The following is an 18432-nucleotide window of genomic DNA, read 5'->3' on the forward strand; positions in this document are numbered from 1 at the left end:
TAATCTCAACTGATCAACAACTTAATCTCAACTGAAATTTCGATGCAATTATCAAAAAAACTATTGTTTTATTAATAATTACATAGTTAAATAATGTAAAAATCCACAAAATCTAAGTTTCTTCAAAACTTTAATTAACTTAACATTTAATGGCATACTATTTCAGAAATTGATTTGCATCAGTTTATGTGAAAAATTTGTAGTATTTGAAATTCAAACATTTCATTTGCTTCATAAATAACATAATATTTATGAAGCAAAAAGGATCAATTATCTGACGTGTAGTACATTTTTGTAATAAAAAGCAATCAACTTACAGAAACGCCAGTAACAAGAACATCATTTCGACAATTCTCTCCAGTATCATGAGTGCATCGATGACCAGTAACACACCAATCGCATGGAAAATCACTGGACACACATTGGGTACAACTGAAAGATGTTCAAAACACATATTTTTCATTAAAAAATCTATGAAAAAGAGTATTACAAAATTTTTACATTACTAGTTTTACATTGCATAATGAGTCTGTCTAGGTTTTTTTTTTTAAAGGTACCTATTTTGTGAAAATTTAGCCATAATTTGGGAAAAATTAAAATTGATATTAAAAAATCAACACAAAAATATGGTAAAGTAAGAAAATATTTTCAAAAATTGGCACTACAAATAAAATTCGTTTTTGAGTGGTAAATTTCTATATATTTTTCCTCTTATATTCAAAAACAATTTCGCTATTGTAAAATTTTAAGCTAAAAATTGTATCCAAACTTCGAAACCCATAAAAATCATTGTCCATAGTTAAATTTGAACTTGAATTTAATATAAACATGCATTTAAAAGTACTACATAGTACTAAAAGTTATTTTAATTTTGAGAACATTTTGAACTGTGTCGTACAGAAAGAAGTTTCAGAGAAAATAATGGTTCATAAAAAAAATGAAGGTCTGTTAGCATACATTTACAGTAGTGTTTAAGATTGTGTTCGAATTTCATCTTCTTGTAAAGTGTAATGGGAATTTCTTAGGTTCTCAGGAATATACCATCATAACAATCTGGGTTTTTTTTTTAATGTCGGGGTCCATAATACATCAGTCTGAATTCCTACATTGGGATGAGGGTTGTTCATGATCGTTCCAATATTTGATTTTTAAGAAACTATGATGGAAATTCCTGATGGTTTAACATGAACAAAACAAGTTGTTATTCTTACGTTGGACCATCAATGGAAAAACCATAAAAAATTTTGACTTGGAGCTTCTGTGACTCCCTGAGGTTGACAACAAATTGCTTATCTCAGATTTGGCAACTAGAAGGTTTAGTCAAAACATATTTATCCTTATGTGCAAGAAGGAATAGGTTCAAATCCTCTATTAGTGCAGCTACCGGAGGAGTGGCATCAACATCTACTATGCATAGAAGGCTTCATGGACATGGTTTGTTTGCTAGGTGACCAGCCAATTGCATGCCACTCTTGTCACACCCGAAAAGGAAATGTTTGAGCTCGGCGCAGCAACATGTCCATTGGATGGTAGATGAATGGAAAGCTGGTTTCCATTCATCAATCCAGGTTTAGCCTCCAAAGCGATAGTAGGCAATTGATTTGTAGAGTCTGAGTGAACATACAGATCTGGATGCCTTGCTCATGTGTACAGAGAAGTTTATGCTTAGCATTATGTGATGTGACCTTATGTTTATGTGTGCCTTATGTTGGTGCAATAGGTGATCATTTTGTGCTTTCAGAATGATAACGTAAAGCGGCACAGGGCTTTCATTGTTAGGTGATTATCTTCAGCAGTGGAGGGGCTCGCTTGTTCACCAGACTTAAATTACTGAAGCTTAATTTTTGTGTGCTTTCTAAGAAATAAGAAAAAAAGCATGTGAATTTAGTGAAACTTGGATATGATGAATTCACAATTGTTAATAGCAAATTATCTTTGATAATTTTAAATTCCACCCTCCTTTCCTACGGTACAGTGACATGCGTCCCAGAAAAAAACAACATTTTTAGTGCTACAGCATTGTTGGCATCCCTATTTTATTTCCACGTCTTTCGAAAAGTGTCCCACCTAAACAAAAACAAAGTTAGCCATAAAGATACTTACGAGGTATAAGTGCTACAATCATAAAAAGTAAAATTCGTTGCAACAAAGTCTGGACCAATTTTCATTCGGACCGATAATTTTGCAGTAAAATGATCTAGAAAAGAAACAAAAATAAAATATGACTTTCATGAAATATTAGTGTTTCAAAAAATAAATAAATAAAAGGAGATTTCTTACGCTCTCCGGGTGGAATGGTGGGCAGAGAGTCTGTGTGAGGGGTGGGGCAATTTACGCCATTTGCAGATCTAGTGGCATTTGTGATAAGAGTTTTCCCAAATGCAGTGAAGGCACAAAAGAATTGACCCTCGAGTGCAGGTAGATTGTCAATAACTAAACTCAGCTAAATAAAAAAAAATATTTTAAATCAATAAACATTAACTTTCAAAAAAAGAAAAAAAACATAAGTCACAGGGGAAAAAAAAAGAACATATTTTACGAAACAAACACTTTTTAATTATTATGATGAATACTTTGAGATTGAGTCATAAGCAGATGGAATACTGGTAGATTGTCAATAACTTAAAACAACTTAGAGCACTGAAAATTTTAAAAGTAATTTTACAATACTAAAAATTAATAAGTAAAAAAAAAAAAATTTTAAATTAAGTATATTAAAAAAATTGTGCAAATTTTATTTAGTGGACGGTCCCTCAAGTAAAAAATATTACGATTAAAAAAAATCGCATATATTTTTGATTTTATTTAATTAAATGAATAAAAGGAAGATGGAAATTTTGAAATGAAACTTTGTAATTCTGGACTGCTCTGGAGACCCTCATGAAAATATGTAATTAGTGAATGATCCCCAAGTAAGTATAACGACTATGGTACTGATCTATAAATAGTAGAGCGCGAGAAGGCAATTAGCGTGCCAGTGGCAATTTACCAATCACGAAGTTAGGATGAGAAATAAAATTTCCCTTTTTTATTAAGGTATAAAAATTTGGCAATGTTTAGTTGGTCCACGCGATCAGCAAAAATTTGAGAGATTTTCGGTTTGATTTCAGAGGGGAGAAAATTATGACTGAAATTGAGAATCTCTTGCAAAATGCAGCAAAGTTGCACATGAGGGTACAAGAATCCTTCCCACCGAATCCAGCCCAGTACACGGACATGCGTATCCGCAAATGTTTCATCATACGTGCGTGTACATTGGTACTTTTATACGCTACGGACCGACGGCACACCAAAATGGATTGTGGTTGAATGAATTGTGAAAACTTGAATAGAACAACCTGAAAACCCCGATTCTTGTCTAAATCGTGAAGATAAAATCGACATGGTAAAGAATAAATCTCATTTTGGAAAAGGAAAAATTAAGCACTTTTTAAAAACACCCAATAAAAAAAAGCATCTTTAAGGATTTAAAAAAAATTAATATCGAAAATAAGCACCTTTAAGTACTTTTTGCATTTAGTGGACGGTTAGTCAGGTCCTACGAGTATAAATCTTAATTCATTCCTAATTTTATTAAAATAAATGAATGAAAATGAGATGAAAATTTTGAGGTGATGAAGATCAGTAATTGTCGACTGCTCGGGACCGACATAAAAATATGCAATTAGTGAATGGTCCCCAAGTCAAGTTCAAGGATTGTGTTACTAATCCATAAACAGAATAGCGCTTGCCAGAAACCAACACGAGGACGCATCTTAAGCGAAGAAATTACGAAAAGAAATAAAATTTAATTTTGATGTTGGGGTAAATTATTTTGTTGGTAACCATAATCAGCAAAAATTCGAGCACCTCTTGTGAAATGCAGCAGAGTTGCACATAAGAGGGCAAGAATCCTTCCCAGCGAATCCAGCTCAGTGCACGCCCGTAAGTATTTCATCAAACATGAAAAATGATTAGTGCTTTCATGCACTACGGAAAAACGATACGCCGAAATAAGATTGTGGTTAAATGAATTGTGAAAACGTTGAATGGAGCATTGTGAAAAATACCGCTTTTAGCTTAATTCGTGGCGATAATCGTCAAGGTAAAAAAAAAAAAATTCCATTTTAGAAATAGGAAAATTAAACACTTTTTAAAAACACTCAATGAAAAAAACACTTACAGGCTCTTAATATAGGAAAATAAGCACCTTTAAGTACTTTTTAAAAACGCTACGCTACGCACTTTGTACGATCCAGTTTCCGTTATGTTTTAATAATTGCTTCATTTTATGAATGAGTCGCGTTTTGTTTCTTTATTTGATGAACACGAGCGTAAATAAAATTAATAAAACTAGAATTAATAAAGAAAAAAAAACATCTTGCAGTAACTAGTGCAAAAAACATATTTTAAGAAAAAAATCAATCCGATTTTAGAAATTTTAATGTGGTATAATAGATCTTTGAAGAGTATGATGAATACTATAGAATGCTGATTATTATCATAATCAACATTCGTATAAATAAAGAAACTAACACAACCACAACAATATACAGTCTGACATTGTCTAGTTTTAGAATTATTTGGAGGGGGGGGGAAGAGTAAAAATAACTATGACCAAGGATACAATAAAGTTTATCTGCCTTATTCAGAAAGTAAAAGCGCTACCTTTAACAGCAATTACCATTAAAAAATGGCTCAAACCACAAACTTATCCTTATTAATTTAAGATTGGTTTAAACCATAGATACCCACAGGGCCCGACTTAGCCAAATTGGGGTCCCCCTGTACAATAACTTTTGTTGCCCCCCCCCCTTTGCTTCACTACTTCAGTAATGAAGAACCGAACTTTATGGAGGTATTTTAATTTTTCACCTCTTTATAGATATATGACCACAAAAAAAAATTGACTATATTCTTAAATAGCTATAAAGTCTCCCTCCAATGGTCAGACGAAATATCGTTCTGTCGATTTTATTCATTTTCGGACAATTCTACGTCCATCATGCGAAGGCAGTTTCTGAAATCCGGTTTTCTGATAGTTAACTTGGTCATCTAGCTGCGAAAAATTAATATCCTTACAGACATTCGGGCGGAATTCAGCTAAATTTTAGGAATTAACAGTATTCAATGAAGTGCGACATGTAAAAATACAGGCTTTTCATTGGCCACATTTGTCCATCGTCATTGCGAAAGTTTAGCTGAATTCCACTCTAGAAAACCATGGATTTACGAAATATAGATTTTTTTTTTTTGTGTTCATACAATAGATTAATGAAGATGCTAACATAAAACTGACGAATTTTACACTCTACTGACATTCTGTTAAAAGTTCAATGAATCGAAGTTTTGTTGAAAATTCAAAATAACCTTCTTTCAATTGGGGGGGGGGGAGCCTTAGTCAGGCTCAGGATTCCCCACCTATTTTTGGATCAATACCCACTATACATGTTAAAAATTTTGTTTATTTTTGTTTTATATTTGTGGAAACACCAGCAGTTTTAATTGCATCTGAGTTAGAAATGTAAATAATTCTTTGATACCAACGACTCCGCCCCAAATGAAATGTCACGTATTTCAGCTAAAGTTAGTTAAGAACCTCTAGAATAATCTTTGCTGGAGCGTTTAAAGTGATTCATTGATTGGTGAAGCATTGGACTTACTATTCTTGCTGTAGTGCGTTGTATTTGAGGTGGATGCACTTCAGTTATTGTAGTACACCTCCCACTTTTATAAGATAGCCAATAGAGGGGATCTTGTGCAGCTTCTGCACACGCTCCTCTCAAACTGCATCTGAAATGAAAAAAAAAAGATATAAATTTTTTTTGGCTTTCAAGTTTTGTCACACGAAATTCATGACTGCCTTATGTTCCCCCCCCTTTTTTTCCAGTGGTAGCCTGTTTCATGCTCTAATATATTACTCTGGCTTTAAACAATTTTGATTTCAAGTTATTTGACTCCAGATCAGAAGGTTGCGAGTTCACATCACGTCCGGGTCACCAATGTGGGGAGAGAAGTTATAGACGATGCCAACTTTCATCTATGAAGAGGAACCCCATCATAGAATCGAGTTAACATATCTCATATACTAGTGCATTGTAATTGTATTTTTGCTGTGGTAGACACGCTACAAACACAACATAAAGGATTTAAAGGAAAATCCAGAAAATTATACCTTATAATATGTAAATGCTACGGAAAAAACTGCTTATTGCTTTAGCAAAAATCTTAAAAGTTAGCAGCTATATGTAGCTAAGGCTTATTATATAAATACTGTCAGAATGGTAAGAAAGATAATGTAGTTTCAGAGCAAAGCATTGTTTCGAATTTTAAGGCACTCAAATAGTAGTTCTTAAGCCGTGGTGGCTCAGGGCATAGAACACTCGCTTCCCAATGAGGAGACCCTGGGTTCGAATACCCGCGATGGCTGATCGATGCAAATTCCGCACCCGGCTCGCACCGACCATAGTGCTGACGAAAATTATCCTCAGTGGTAAACGGACCATGGGTTAGAGTTCCCTTGTCGACAGGCTAACCGCGTGATATTTTCCTCTCCATGTAATTCTGGATTGGATTAAAAATTACATGGTTAAGGAGTTGAACATTGTAAGACGTAAACTCACAATTGAGTCGGCTGATCAATGACGGTTATAAAATAGTTTTTTTTTTAAAGTTTTTTTGATGAAAGAACATTCTAAGATCTCTCATTATTTTTAAGTCTTAATAAAATAATCTCGCCAATCAACCATGAATTACCAGTTGTTCTCTGAAGTAATCGCCAATCTATTATTTTTTAACAGAACGCGATGATTCAGCAAATTGAAAGATCTAAACCCTCAACTCGTAGGAGGGGAGAGGCACTAAACAAACTTACTTATTTTCAAGAGAACACCATCCGCAGTATGGGTCATTTGCTCCTAGACAGTCCATACAAGATTTAAAGACATGGCACTCCTGAACTTTAACCATGGTCACCTGGAAAATATTTCACATTTCTCAGCACAAACAATATGTCTTAACACAATTTAAATACATCTTTTTCAAAAGCCCTATACAGGACAACAATGATTAAGCTACCAGGGTTCGATCAACTAAGTAAGGGAATTCCCCCCCCCCTATTTTTTCTTGTTTAAATTAATAGTAAATTAACAAAATGTCAAAAAAAATAAAAAGATTAAATGTATCGAAATATCTCTTTTACAATCAACTAATGTAAATGAAAGTAACCTATCAAATCAAAAATATACCACGGTTACAATAAAATGCATATACAAATAATATATCTAAGTTTAGTAAAATACGTAGCCGAGCAATAATTATATTTCAGCAATTTCGATGTGCAATAAGGAGCTGCATTTAATTAATTTCGCGTTAATTAACATTCTAACTAATGTGGAGAAACTTAGCTAACTCCATAACGCCATTTTGTTTATAAACAATCAGCTGGAGTTGACGTCATAGGGTCATGTGTGGGTATCGTGATTTTCTTGAAGTGCAAGTACTCAATCGGAACCATGTTTGGAAGAGACATTAACAGGATGCGTAGCCAAATCTTTCACCAAAAAATAAGCACTCAAAAAATATTTTTAAGCACTACATACTTTAACAAAATTCAAAATAATTTTCAAACTTTACAACATGATCATGATAAAATAACTAGTTTCTGGCAAAGAACTCTTTTCTTGATTATATTAGCCATTTAAAATGCTCGAGAGATTTTTCAGTTCGATATCAGAGGGTGGAAAATGAAGTCTGAAATTGAGAATATCTTGAAAAATGCAGCAGAGTTGCACATGAGAGTGCAATAATCTCATCGAACCCAGCTCAGTAGACGCACATACGCACTCGAAAGTATTTAATCAAACACGTAAAATGATGGGTGATTTCATACGCTATGGACCGATGGTACGCCGAAAAAGATAGTGGTTGAATGAATTGTGAAACCGTTGGGAAAGCACATTTTTGCATAATGCGTGGCGAAAATCGACATGGTAACGAAAAAACATTTTCGAAAAGGGAAAATAAAGCACTTTTTAAAATCAATGAAAAAAGCACCTTTAATAGCTTATAAAAAACGAAAATAAGCACCTTTAAGCACTTTTTAAAAGCGCTACGCACCATCATGATTGAGGTGTGCAGTATTTATGAGACACTATGTATATTTTTTAAATTTGAATTTTAGAATCGAAATAGTTGCCCAAAAGCCTCAATCTTTTTTGGCACCTACATTTTATAGTTAGAGGACTAAATACATCGATGGCAGAATATCTGCGACAAAACTCTCTATCACTCATATCTTTCTGCAAGATACTTTTAATAATGACAAACATATATGTTACTCATTTAAAATAACAAAAGAGCTGTGTGTACAAAAAAATAAATAAATAAATAAAAATAAAACTATATAATTTTTTTAAACTGAACATGAAATAATTTTTTCATTCTAATATCATGGGCGATATTCTCGCATTTTATTTGGGGGGGGGGGCGAAAATTATTTCCTTCTTCGCATTTTGTAAATTATTATCACAATAAAAAAAATTATTACAAATCACGAAATCCGTAGTAGTAATTGCCGAAAAAAAGATTGATGGATGGAATCACACGAATCGGACTCCTCAAATGCGTGTTTCGTTTCGAGATTAGGTTGTTGTAATAAATAATATCGCATTAAAAATATCGGATTTAAAAACTATAGAGAAATCAATAGCAGCAACTGCCAAAAATGCGATAGAATTATTGCCTTAAAAAATAAATACGCAAACGCAAGTTTTGAATTTTCCAGATTGTTTGAAATACATCGCGAAATTTAAAATCCACGTGAAAATCAATATCAATAAACTGCCGAAAATACAATCGAAACATGACATCGATTCACGATACTCTCGGCGTAAATTAAGCGCGTCAAAAAGTGATTACCTAACTGGACGACTCAAATATTATGTGTAAATTTCTGTAGAAAAGAAAAGTTAAAAAAAAATTTTTTTTTTTCTTTTCAAAAGAAAAATCTTTTTGCAAGAACTCTGTAACGTTCTGCGTGTCGCTGCGATTCTGCCGATGGCTCAGATATACATATTTGAAGAAAAAAAAAGAAGAAAAAATTAATTATAATAGCTTTAATAAGAGGACTCGATTGGTTGTTGCTAACATTTGAATTTTTTTTTATAAACCAGAAAGAAAAAAAAGAAAAATCAAACTGTTTCAAAATTTTAGAATTTTTTTCCCCGATAAAAAGAAAAAGGACCGAATAAACGCTTTTTGATTCAAGTAATTCATTTCTTCAAAGTTACTTCAAACTGTCTGAAAAATAAGTCGGAATGAAATCCCACATCTATCCAATCAGGTTGGATCCCCACCATAGTGTCAGGAAGTGGCAACTTCTAAAAGAGAAACTGGACGACATGAGTTAGCTCTTAGCTCACTCTGCTCCCAGGGGAGATCTCCTCCAGAGAGGATGTCAAACAGGTAATGACCAAAGAGATGCGGTCAAATGTTCCATCTCAAAGAGAAGAAATAGGCAATCAGCGAAAAAACCCTACCTTTCACTTCCTAAGTAAGTAAGTAAAAAAAGACCTTAAACGAAGTCAAATTTCAAAGCAACAAGCGCTTTGATTCCTGTGACATTAGGTCTTTTATTTCAGTGAAGAAGAGGGAAATAATGAACTTTGAGGCCTCTCATTGACACCAGGGGTATGTCTAGGTACCTATTTCGTGAAAATTTCCACATAATTTGTGAAAATTAAAAATTACTTTAAAAAAATTAAAACAAAAATATGGTAAAGTGAGAAAATATTTTCAATAATTGTCACTACAAATAAAAATAATTTACGAATGGTAAATTGCTATATATTTTTCCTCTTGTATTCAAAAACAATTTTGGTAGTGTAAGAATTCGGTCTTAAAATTGTATCCAAATTTAAAAAAACCATCGTACATAATTAAATTTTAACTTGAATTTAATAAAAACAAGCATTTAACAGTACTAGCTAAATATACTTTGGTATTTTCTACAGTTCAGCGTTCGAAAAATTGGGAGGGCACATCATTAGAATTGAGAATTACACATACTCGGAAAAGTCATTGTACGCCGATAGAGGCTCGTCACCATTTACGAACTGGCTCTCTGTGCGCAATTAAACCATACTTTTAATTTAGAGGAAGACCCTAAACTCTATGACGAAGTTCATTGGCAATTATGAAAATATTAATCAATTTAAGATTAATAATTGTCTGCAAAATATTTAACGTGAAAATGAAATATTTATATCACAGCGTTTTATGAAAAGTAGTCATAAAATTAGCTTTTATGCCAGACAGTTGAATTTACAAAGTCTGGATCGGCATATAAATATAAAGTCTAGTATTAATTCTGGTAAATGCATAAGTTGAATTAGGGTTTTCGTCGAAATGGAAACTGAAAATTGCGAAAATAATTAATGACCAATGGTTGTCAGAGAACCATGCATCTTTGATGATGAATTTGGTTACTCAATTAAAAAATTGAAAGGTTCGATATGAAATACTAAATAAATGCATTAGCATGCGCAAAACACTTTATTGGAAACTAAATTATCTTGATTTTTACATTTCCTATAATTATCATTAGATTTTTAGAATTAAGTGTTTTATAACTATCATTAGTTTCTTATAATTACGTTTTCCCCATAAATATAGAAGTTTTGTTATCTAATGATTTCTAGGGTTTCCACTACTTGTTACCTTAAAAACAGTAGCTTTAGTAGCCTTACACATAAAAAGTAGTAGCCTAAATATTCTTTCCAGAAAAATAATTAAGATTCCCTTTTCATCTATGTGGTGGTGTTTTGAATAATTATCATAAAGCTTTAACTCAGTAAAGAAAAGAAAAAAACATCTTATGATACAACCGTACAATAAAATAAGTTAAATTTTAGCGAGACTAGTACTAGATCAGACCATTTATTAATTAAAATACTCCTTCAATAACAATATTCACCATATTTTTAAAAGGAAAAATTAAATTAAAACTGGAATAAAATAAAGATAAATTTTAAAGCTCAAGGTTAATTAATTCATTTCAATTTAAAAAACCGGAAAGCCAAAACTATCCATTAAAACTTTAAGGGGAACTTTTTAAGTTACACATAAGCTTTTTCTTTTCCCAAAATTTTCTATATTAACTTGAAAAAAGAATTCTTTGTTCATAAAAAAAAGCACCAAAAATCTTTTCTTTATTATATTATATACCACAATATATGAGGAAGTAAATAATCGAGAAAATATGCAAGAAGTCGCCATAGCCGAACGAAGTTTTTTTTTTTTTTAAAAAAAATAGTAGCCAGTTAAAACTTTAATTTGTCAATTAACTTGGCGAACTGGACAAGTTAGTCGCCAAATCCTTTAATTACGTAATAGTCAATTCATCAGCTGCTATATCCATTGAATTATTCCACTTAAAAGAGAATATCTGATTTTAATACCATTAAAAAAATAATTTTTTGTTGTTGTTGCAAAAAAAAAAAAAAAAAAAAAAAAAAAAAAAAAAAGTTTCACACCCTGCTTTTGAAAGAAAGTGAGGAATTATTTATATGAAAGTATTTACCCGTTTTTCCGTCATGACGTAGAGGTGATTTTTTGCTTTGTCAAAAAGCATGTCAGCATTGACTGGGTTACCCTCATCAATAGCCAAATCGCTGTACTCAGACGCTTTCACCACAGTTTCCACGACAGCCTGTAAATAAGAAAACAATGAAATTAGTAAAGTGAGCACTTACATGAAAGTGTCTCTTTATTTTATATATAAGTGTCTATTATTCGAAGTTTTTGCACCAAATAAACAAGGATGTACAGTGCCATAAACTCGGCATGCGAACAAATGGTATATATATTTAGAGTGGTATAAATATTTTATAAACTAACAAATTGAAAAAGTTATTTAACTTTTATTTTTTAAAAAAAGGTCACCAATTTGGCGAGATCATTCGTACGATCTCGCCAAGATGAAAATCCTTAAACTTTAATGCTCATGTAAAAGTATTCCTTCTCAGGGAAATAATCATTCAAGAACTACCATGGCGATTTTAATAACACAACTTAATCGCGACATAGACGCATAGAGAACGAAACAGCACAACAAATAAAAACGAACATTTACTAATCACGTGACTTAGTGCTGCCATCTATATTCATTGAGAGAACTATTTCAGACAGAAACAGATCAATTCCAAATCTCAGCAAACTTTTTTGTGTCAGAGCAATAAATAAAAAATAAAAAAAAATTGCCTGAAACAAATTGGAAGTAACTATCGATTTTTATTGAGCCTTAACAATGCAGATGTGGAGTTACATTGCACCAATTGAAAACACATCAAAATACACTGTATTATTCTTGCTGTTATGCTGATGAAGATGCTGAACATATTCTTCTTCATTCTTCATTGTAGTCTGTATGCGAGTGCCCGAATGAATTTAAAGACTGATTTGAGACGTCTTTCTATTTGTTGGTCACCTGTCTTATCAGAACTTGTCAAAAGTATTCAAAGTCTTGCGGCCTTGCGGAATTTTGTTTTTAATGTAAATTTTTCTTCTTTTTGTTTTCTACTTACAACTATAAGCCTCATGCTATACTTTGTGGTGCATGGGGAGTTTTAAGTCGTTTAAATAAAAATAAAAAAAATTAAAAAATACACTGTATTTCATATTTATATTTTGAACCATTTACATAATGGATGCTCAGGCTAAAGTTGAACATTCATGCCGGAGCAGCAAAATAACTTGGCCCCTCATTGGACCAATATTCACGAATATTGGCTCAATAAGGGTTCCGATATTGGCCCTATATAGAATTGTCCGATTCACACGAGATTTTACAGCAACTTTACATAAAATTATCAGATACACCCGATATCTTATATTCATTTTTCAGCCAATATAGGCTCCATATTTGGCCGACATTGGCCCTATATGGGACCAATATTGAAAAATCTAGACATCCCAATATTGGTCTCTCGTTGCATGTTCGTATAGGACACATATTGAGATAAACTGGAGTCAAAATGAAATTGTTGATAGGGTGGTTAACTATTAGTAGGAGTTGCATATTATTCACTAAAAAGCGTTATTTCATAAAACGATAGAGTTTTCGTAAAGACTGCAGCAAATTAGGTTTGCTAAGACTTAAGATGAAGACAACGCACAGTCGCTTAAGGTAACAATATGAGCAAATATTATTTCCAGTGAAAATATTGTGCACAATTAGGTGAGTGCCCTTTCATATTTAAACAAACCATGTTAACAAGAAAACTTAAGAAATGGGAAGGAAAAGAATTCTCTGGGAATCTTTTGTTAAAGCATCCCTTCTTGATCTAGTTTCCTCCAGCCACCGTGTCATTCTTTTCCAAATCTTGTTTGGACAGTTGCCACCGGTAACCAAGAAATCTCTCTTGTTCCACGTCTCATTCCGGTAGGAACTTCTTGATATTTCGGACCAATGAAAAGAGGTGGTTTTGGGGATGAAAATTGAGTTTTAGGAAGGTGGCTTTTGTTGTCGGAAATTCCTAGCAGTGGAACCGTCTCTCTCCTAAATCCCGGAGAATTGTGCTTTTGAAGAATCGGGACAGGTAGGGGGGATTTCACACTTTTGTTATTATTATTTTAGACTTCAATTTGAAGTGAACAGGGGAATTCTTAATACGATTTCACCAACACTCTTTCATTTTAAATTGATTTCTTCCAACGCTGTTTTTGGTACCCTGCTCGCTACAGCTCACAAACCCCGCTTCGCAATAATATTTTATAACCGGCGTTGAATATGCCAGGGGTCGAAATCCAGAATATAAAAATTAAGGATGAAGTCAAATGTTCCTTCTTATGATTAGCATAGCTACCATCAAGGATAGGAAGAAAAAAAAACCAGTAGATTTTACGAAATAATATAATTTTCATGATAATTTTTGAAAAATATACTAAATATTTTACACATAGGGAATTTTAGGGATTTTTATGGTCTTCAAAATAGAAAAACTGCGATATTTCCCAGTTATGATTTCAATTAAATGATCTTGAAATATTATGCAGTATTTTTATTCATAATTTTGAATAGTAATAGGCATTTATTTCATCAAAAATAGTTAACTGAATTTTATAAATCAGGCTCACTTTATTGTGTATTAGTGACACTTTTTAAAATATTCAAGGAAGCAATAACCTGTAAAAAATTCTATTTCAATAGGGATATTTTAAGGAAACTTACGAGGATTCTCTCGTGAAAATCAGTAGAGTATGATATAGAGATAGGATGGAAGGTAAGAGCTTTTTATATATTTCTCCCATATGAAATGTTCTATACCATTAATTCAAGGGTAATTTTTTATAACAATGGAAATAAACTAATAACATACTTGACACGATATGAAAACTTAGTAAATCTATTACAAAATGAAAGCCTTTGTTTCAAGGCATATAACAACATCTTTGAAATTGAAGTTTCTTCCAATTCTTTTTTAGATAAATATATATATATCCTTGCTTTTAAAACTTCAACAAAAATTTGGAAAATACAAAAATTTCAGGACATGTATTGAGATTTTTAATATTTAAGGACACTTTCTCCATTTTAAGGAAATTAAGGACAACTTTGTGCCCTGATAACCGCCAACAATAAATATATGCGTTATAAACGTTTCAATAAATATATTGCACAACCAATTACATCTTAACCGATAATGCAGTAAGTGTTATATGCAATGGACATAACGTTCTCTAGCAAACAAACTTATCTAAGACGAAATTAAAGCAAGATTATCAGCTACTTCTCGAAATACTGAGAGTGAAACAATTAAAAAAAAACATAAGACCAGATTTAAAGACGGAATTAAAGCAATGTTTTAAAGTATTAAAAGTGATCAAATAAACTTCATATGACGAAAACAGAAACAACGTTTAAAGCAATTTTTCCAAATATTAGCTTCGAAATACATATGTAGAAAAAAAAAAGTGCCAATTACAAAAAAATAAAGGCAGTTAAAATATGTTTAAATTTCCTACAGGCAGACCAAAAGATGACTAAAAATTTTTGAAATGAAACTTTTTTTCCTTACGACACAGATAGTTATCTTTTGTTTTAAGAATGAGATATTTTTTTCTTCTTCCAAGGTAATATACACAAACAAGGGAGAAGCGGAAAAAGTGAAGAAATGAGATGCGCTTCAGGGTGGAAAATAAAAATTTGAATTAAGAAAAAAAAAAAGTTTAATACGAGAAATATTATAAAAGTATGTTCTAAAAAAAGAAAGAGAGGAAAAAAAAGAAAAGAAAATTAATGAGGTTCGGTGTTAAGTACATAATGAGGAGTAAAAAACGGGCGACAATTTTAAATAAAATAAGAGCAATTATATATTTTTTTCTCTCACATTATTTTGCGACTATCATATAATTTACAAAAATTATCCGCGAATAAATGTAAACAAAAGAGTAACGTTAATTTTGACGCTTGAAAAACACTCTTAATTTTCGTGTTCAAGGTTTGGTCATGCTGCTAGGATGAAAAATAAATTTATTTTAAGAAATCAAAACGGATTTCTCCTGGCAAAACAATGTTTAATGGAAATTGCCCGTAACGACAAGACTAAACATATATTTTTACGATTTTTATTTTGTAAAATATGAAGGTAAAAAAGTATGCAAATCGGCAGCCTCAATTTAATATTTAAGCAAGAAAAGTAAGAAGAAAAAAAAAACGTTATCGAAATCGGAGAAATCGCTGATGAAAAAGGCGGGCGCACAAAATTTCAAAACCTGTTTAATTGCAGATTTAAACTCGGATGTTCGAATAACCGTTTTCTCAGGTAATCAAACAGGCTTTGATGTTATGTACAGCTACCTTGTATAAAATTAATCACTTAAATATTATATTAAGAGATTTATTTAATACGAGGCTATCTATTGCTTAATAATGTTGCGCACCTGCCAACATTGGAGAAATAAAACTAGCGATATTTTTTAGGCTACGAGTAAAGTTTCGATACATCATACATAAACATGTAAAGTGAAAAAGAGAAACTCAAAATTGGAAATAACAAGCACTTACATTTAGCGAAGTAAAAAATATGTATATAAATCCTAATTTAAAGAAGATTTTTTCAAACCATTATTTATAATTACTTCAACATAAACACTCAACATACTGCAATACTGGCAATAGCACCATCTTCTGAGGAATTAGAGAAGTATTTTTGCGATCAGCGGATATTTTATCGCCATTTATTTTATTATATTATTTCTTCAATTTCTTCAACAAATACAGAGAAATTTGAGAATATAAACGGGAGATAGTCGTAAAGTACAGGAATCTTCTTTAAAAAAAACAGGAGACTTGGAAGGTATGAAGTTGTTTTAAGGTATTAAAATCATGGATTTATATAATTTAATTTTTATCGTAAACCAAACGAATGAACTGATGAAAAACTTATCGTTCAAATGGATGGTGTAGAGCAGGTGAAGAACAACTATTTTTGGGAATCGGGGGCTCAACATTAACATAATGCTGTAATAAAAAATATGCGAGAAATACTTAAATGAGTTACAAGTCTATAATTAAACGTTTGCTCATTTTGCCGATAACAAAAATAACAAATAAATTCATATTCAAACGATTATTGGATTACAAAAGCAAATTATAGTAACAAAAAAGATATTTGAAAATTTCATTTATCCTAAAAATAAATTTAACAAAAAATTTGTTTCTAATACAGTACGTGATGACTTTCGCTGGAATTTTGAAATTTTTTTTTTAATTCATCTTAATCTATTTGCGCAGATTTTCTTTCTTCTGTTTTAGGTTACTTTCAAATTTATAAGTAGTACTTATTATAAGTATATTTATAAGTACTGCATACTCTGAACCCATTGCAGAAATAGAACTTTTCTAATGAAACTGATACTTTGAGAAAAGGTGTAAAACTAGATCAGTAACTTCCTGTTACTCTTTTTCTTTCACATTTTTAATAATATTTCGGACAGATCATTGGCCAAGCTAATCCTCTGAACAGGGCGCACAACCTATGGCCCAAGGGCGACNTGGTAAATCGTCTGCTGAATTTATGTTTAAAACTATCAAACTTTCGATTAAAATCGTCTGCGGTCGCCTAGCAACACTAACTGTTGCCAAGGCCAGAAATATAAATAGCAACCCTCGTACGTGATGACTGCCGCTAGAATTTTGAATTTTTTTTTTTTTTAAATTCATCTTAATCTATTTGCGTGATTTTCTTTCTTCTCTTTTAGGTTACTTTCAAATTTATAAGTAGTATATCATAAGTATGTACTGCATACTCTGAACCCATTGCATAAATAGAACTTTTCTAATGAAACTGATACTTTGAGAAAAGGTGTAAAACTAGATCAGTAACTTCCTGTTACTCTTTTTCTTTCACATTTTTAATAATATTTCGGACAGATCATTGGCCAAGTTAATCCTCTGAACAGGATGCACAACCTATGGCCCAAGGGCCACATGTTGTTGTCGTAGACCATTAAGGCAAGGGGTGCGATTGTTCCTTTCTAGTGGCGCCATCTATGGCCAAGAATTCGACTTCTGCCCCGTAACCCCATTTATAGGGAGGACCCACTCATATATTCATTCATTCATCCACAGATCGTACTTTTGACCCGAACCAGAGAACAATCTATTTCCGATTCAGTACCCCCAGAGGTTTAATTTGTTATGAGACATGGATGACTTTCGGCCGGCCGTCCAACACCTTGCCAACCAGGCTATCCCGACCAAAAGCCACAAGTTTAATGACTAAATGATCATAAGCTGAAGGGAGCCGCGATGGCTCAGGGGATAGAGCGTTCACTTTCCAATGAGGTGAACCGGGTTCGAATTCCAGCGATGCCTGGTCGTTACAAATTCCGCATCCGGCTTGCACCGACCACAGTGCTGACGTGAAAAATCCTCAGTGGTAAACGTATCATGGGCTAGAGTCCTCTTGCCGTCAGGCAAACCGTGGGAGGTTTTCGTGCTCTTTTCTCCATGTACCGCAAAAGCGGGTAAGTTCCATCAAAAAGCCCTCCAAGAAGGCAAATTTCTCCTAATACCTGATCCAAGAGTTCTCTTGTCTTCTGGATTGGTTTCAAAATTACAAGGTTACGTAGTTGAAAATTAGTAGTCGTAAACCCGAAAACTGGGTCGGCTGTTCAACGACGATTATAAAATAAAATATAAGCTGAACTTCCCAAAAACATCCAAGTTTGTTGAAGAATCACAGTCCTGCGCATTACTGAATCCTTTAACATTTGCAAGGGAAGACCCGGAATCTTATCAACAGCTTTAGAAGCTAATTTATTCGATTTAATACCATATATCATGAAAGGTAACAATCTCTTATCAAGTACATATCTCCAAGAAGATCTAATAAAGGTATAAATTTAACAATCCAAAATATGGCATATCGTTAAAACATTATAAATAAA

The 18432-nt window shown here is 32.4% G+C and overlaps 1 protein-coding gene across 3 annotated transcripts in view; it reads right to left on the reverse strand.

Moving 5' to 3' along the window:
* The window catches only part of LOC107440642 (plexin-A2), a 471562-nt gene that overhangs the window by 48713 nt on the left and 404417 nt on the right, over positions 1-18432 (reverse strand). For all 3 annotated transcript variants that reach the window (XM_071184823.1, XM_071184824.1, XM_043049324.2), the window contains 6 exons: positions 11561-11689; positions 6854-6954; positions 5643-5772; positions 2281-2443; positions 2104-2197; positions 318-432 (listed from right to left, as the gene is read on the reverse strand). In XM_071184823.1, coding sequence (XP_071040924.1) covers positions 318-432; positions 2104-2197; positions 2281-2443; positions 5643-5772; positions 6854-6954; positions 11561-11689 — 732 coding nt within the window. The remainder of the gene's footprint in view (positions 1-317; positions 433-2103; positions 2198-2280; positions 2444-5642; positions 5773-6853; positions 6955-11560; positions 11690-18432) is intronic.

This window comes from Parasteatoda tepidariorum, chromosome 9 (genome assembly GCF_043381705.1).
Source record: "Parasteatoda tepidariorum isolate YZ-2023 chromosome 9, CAS_Ptep_4.0, whole genome shotgun sequence".
Lineage (NCBI taxonomy): Eukaryota > Metazoa > Arthropoda > Arachnida > Araneae > Theridiidae > Parasteatoda > Parasteatoda tepidariorum.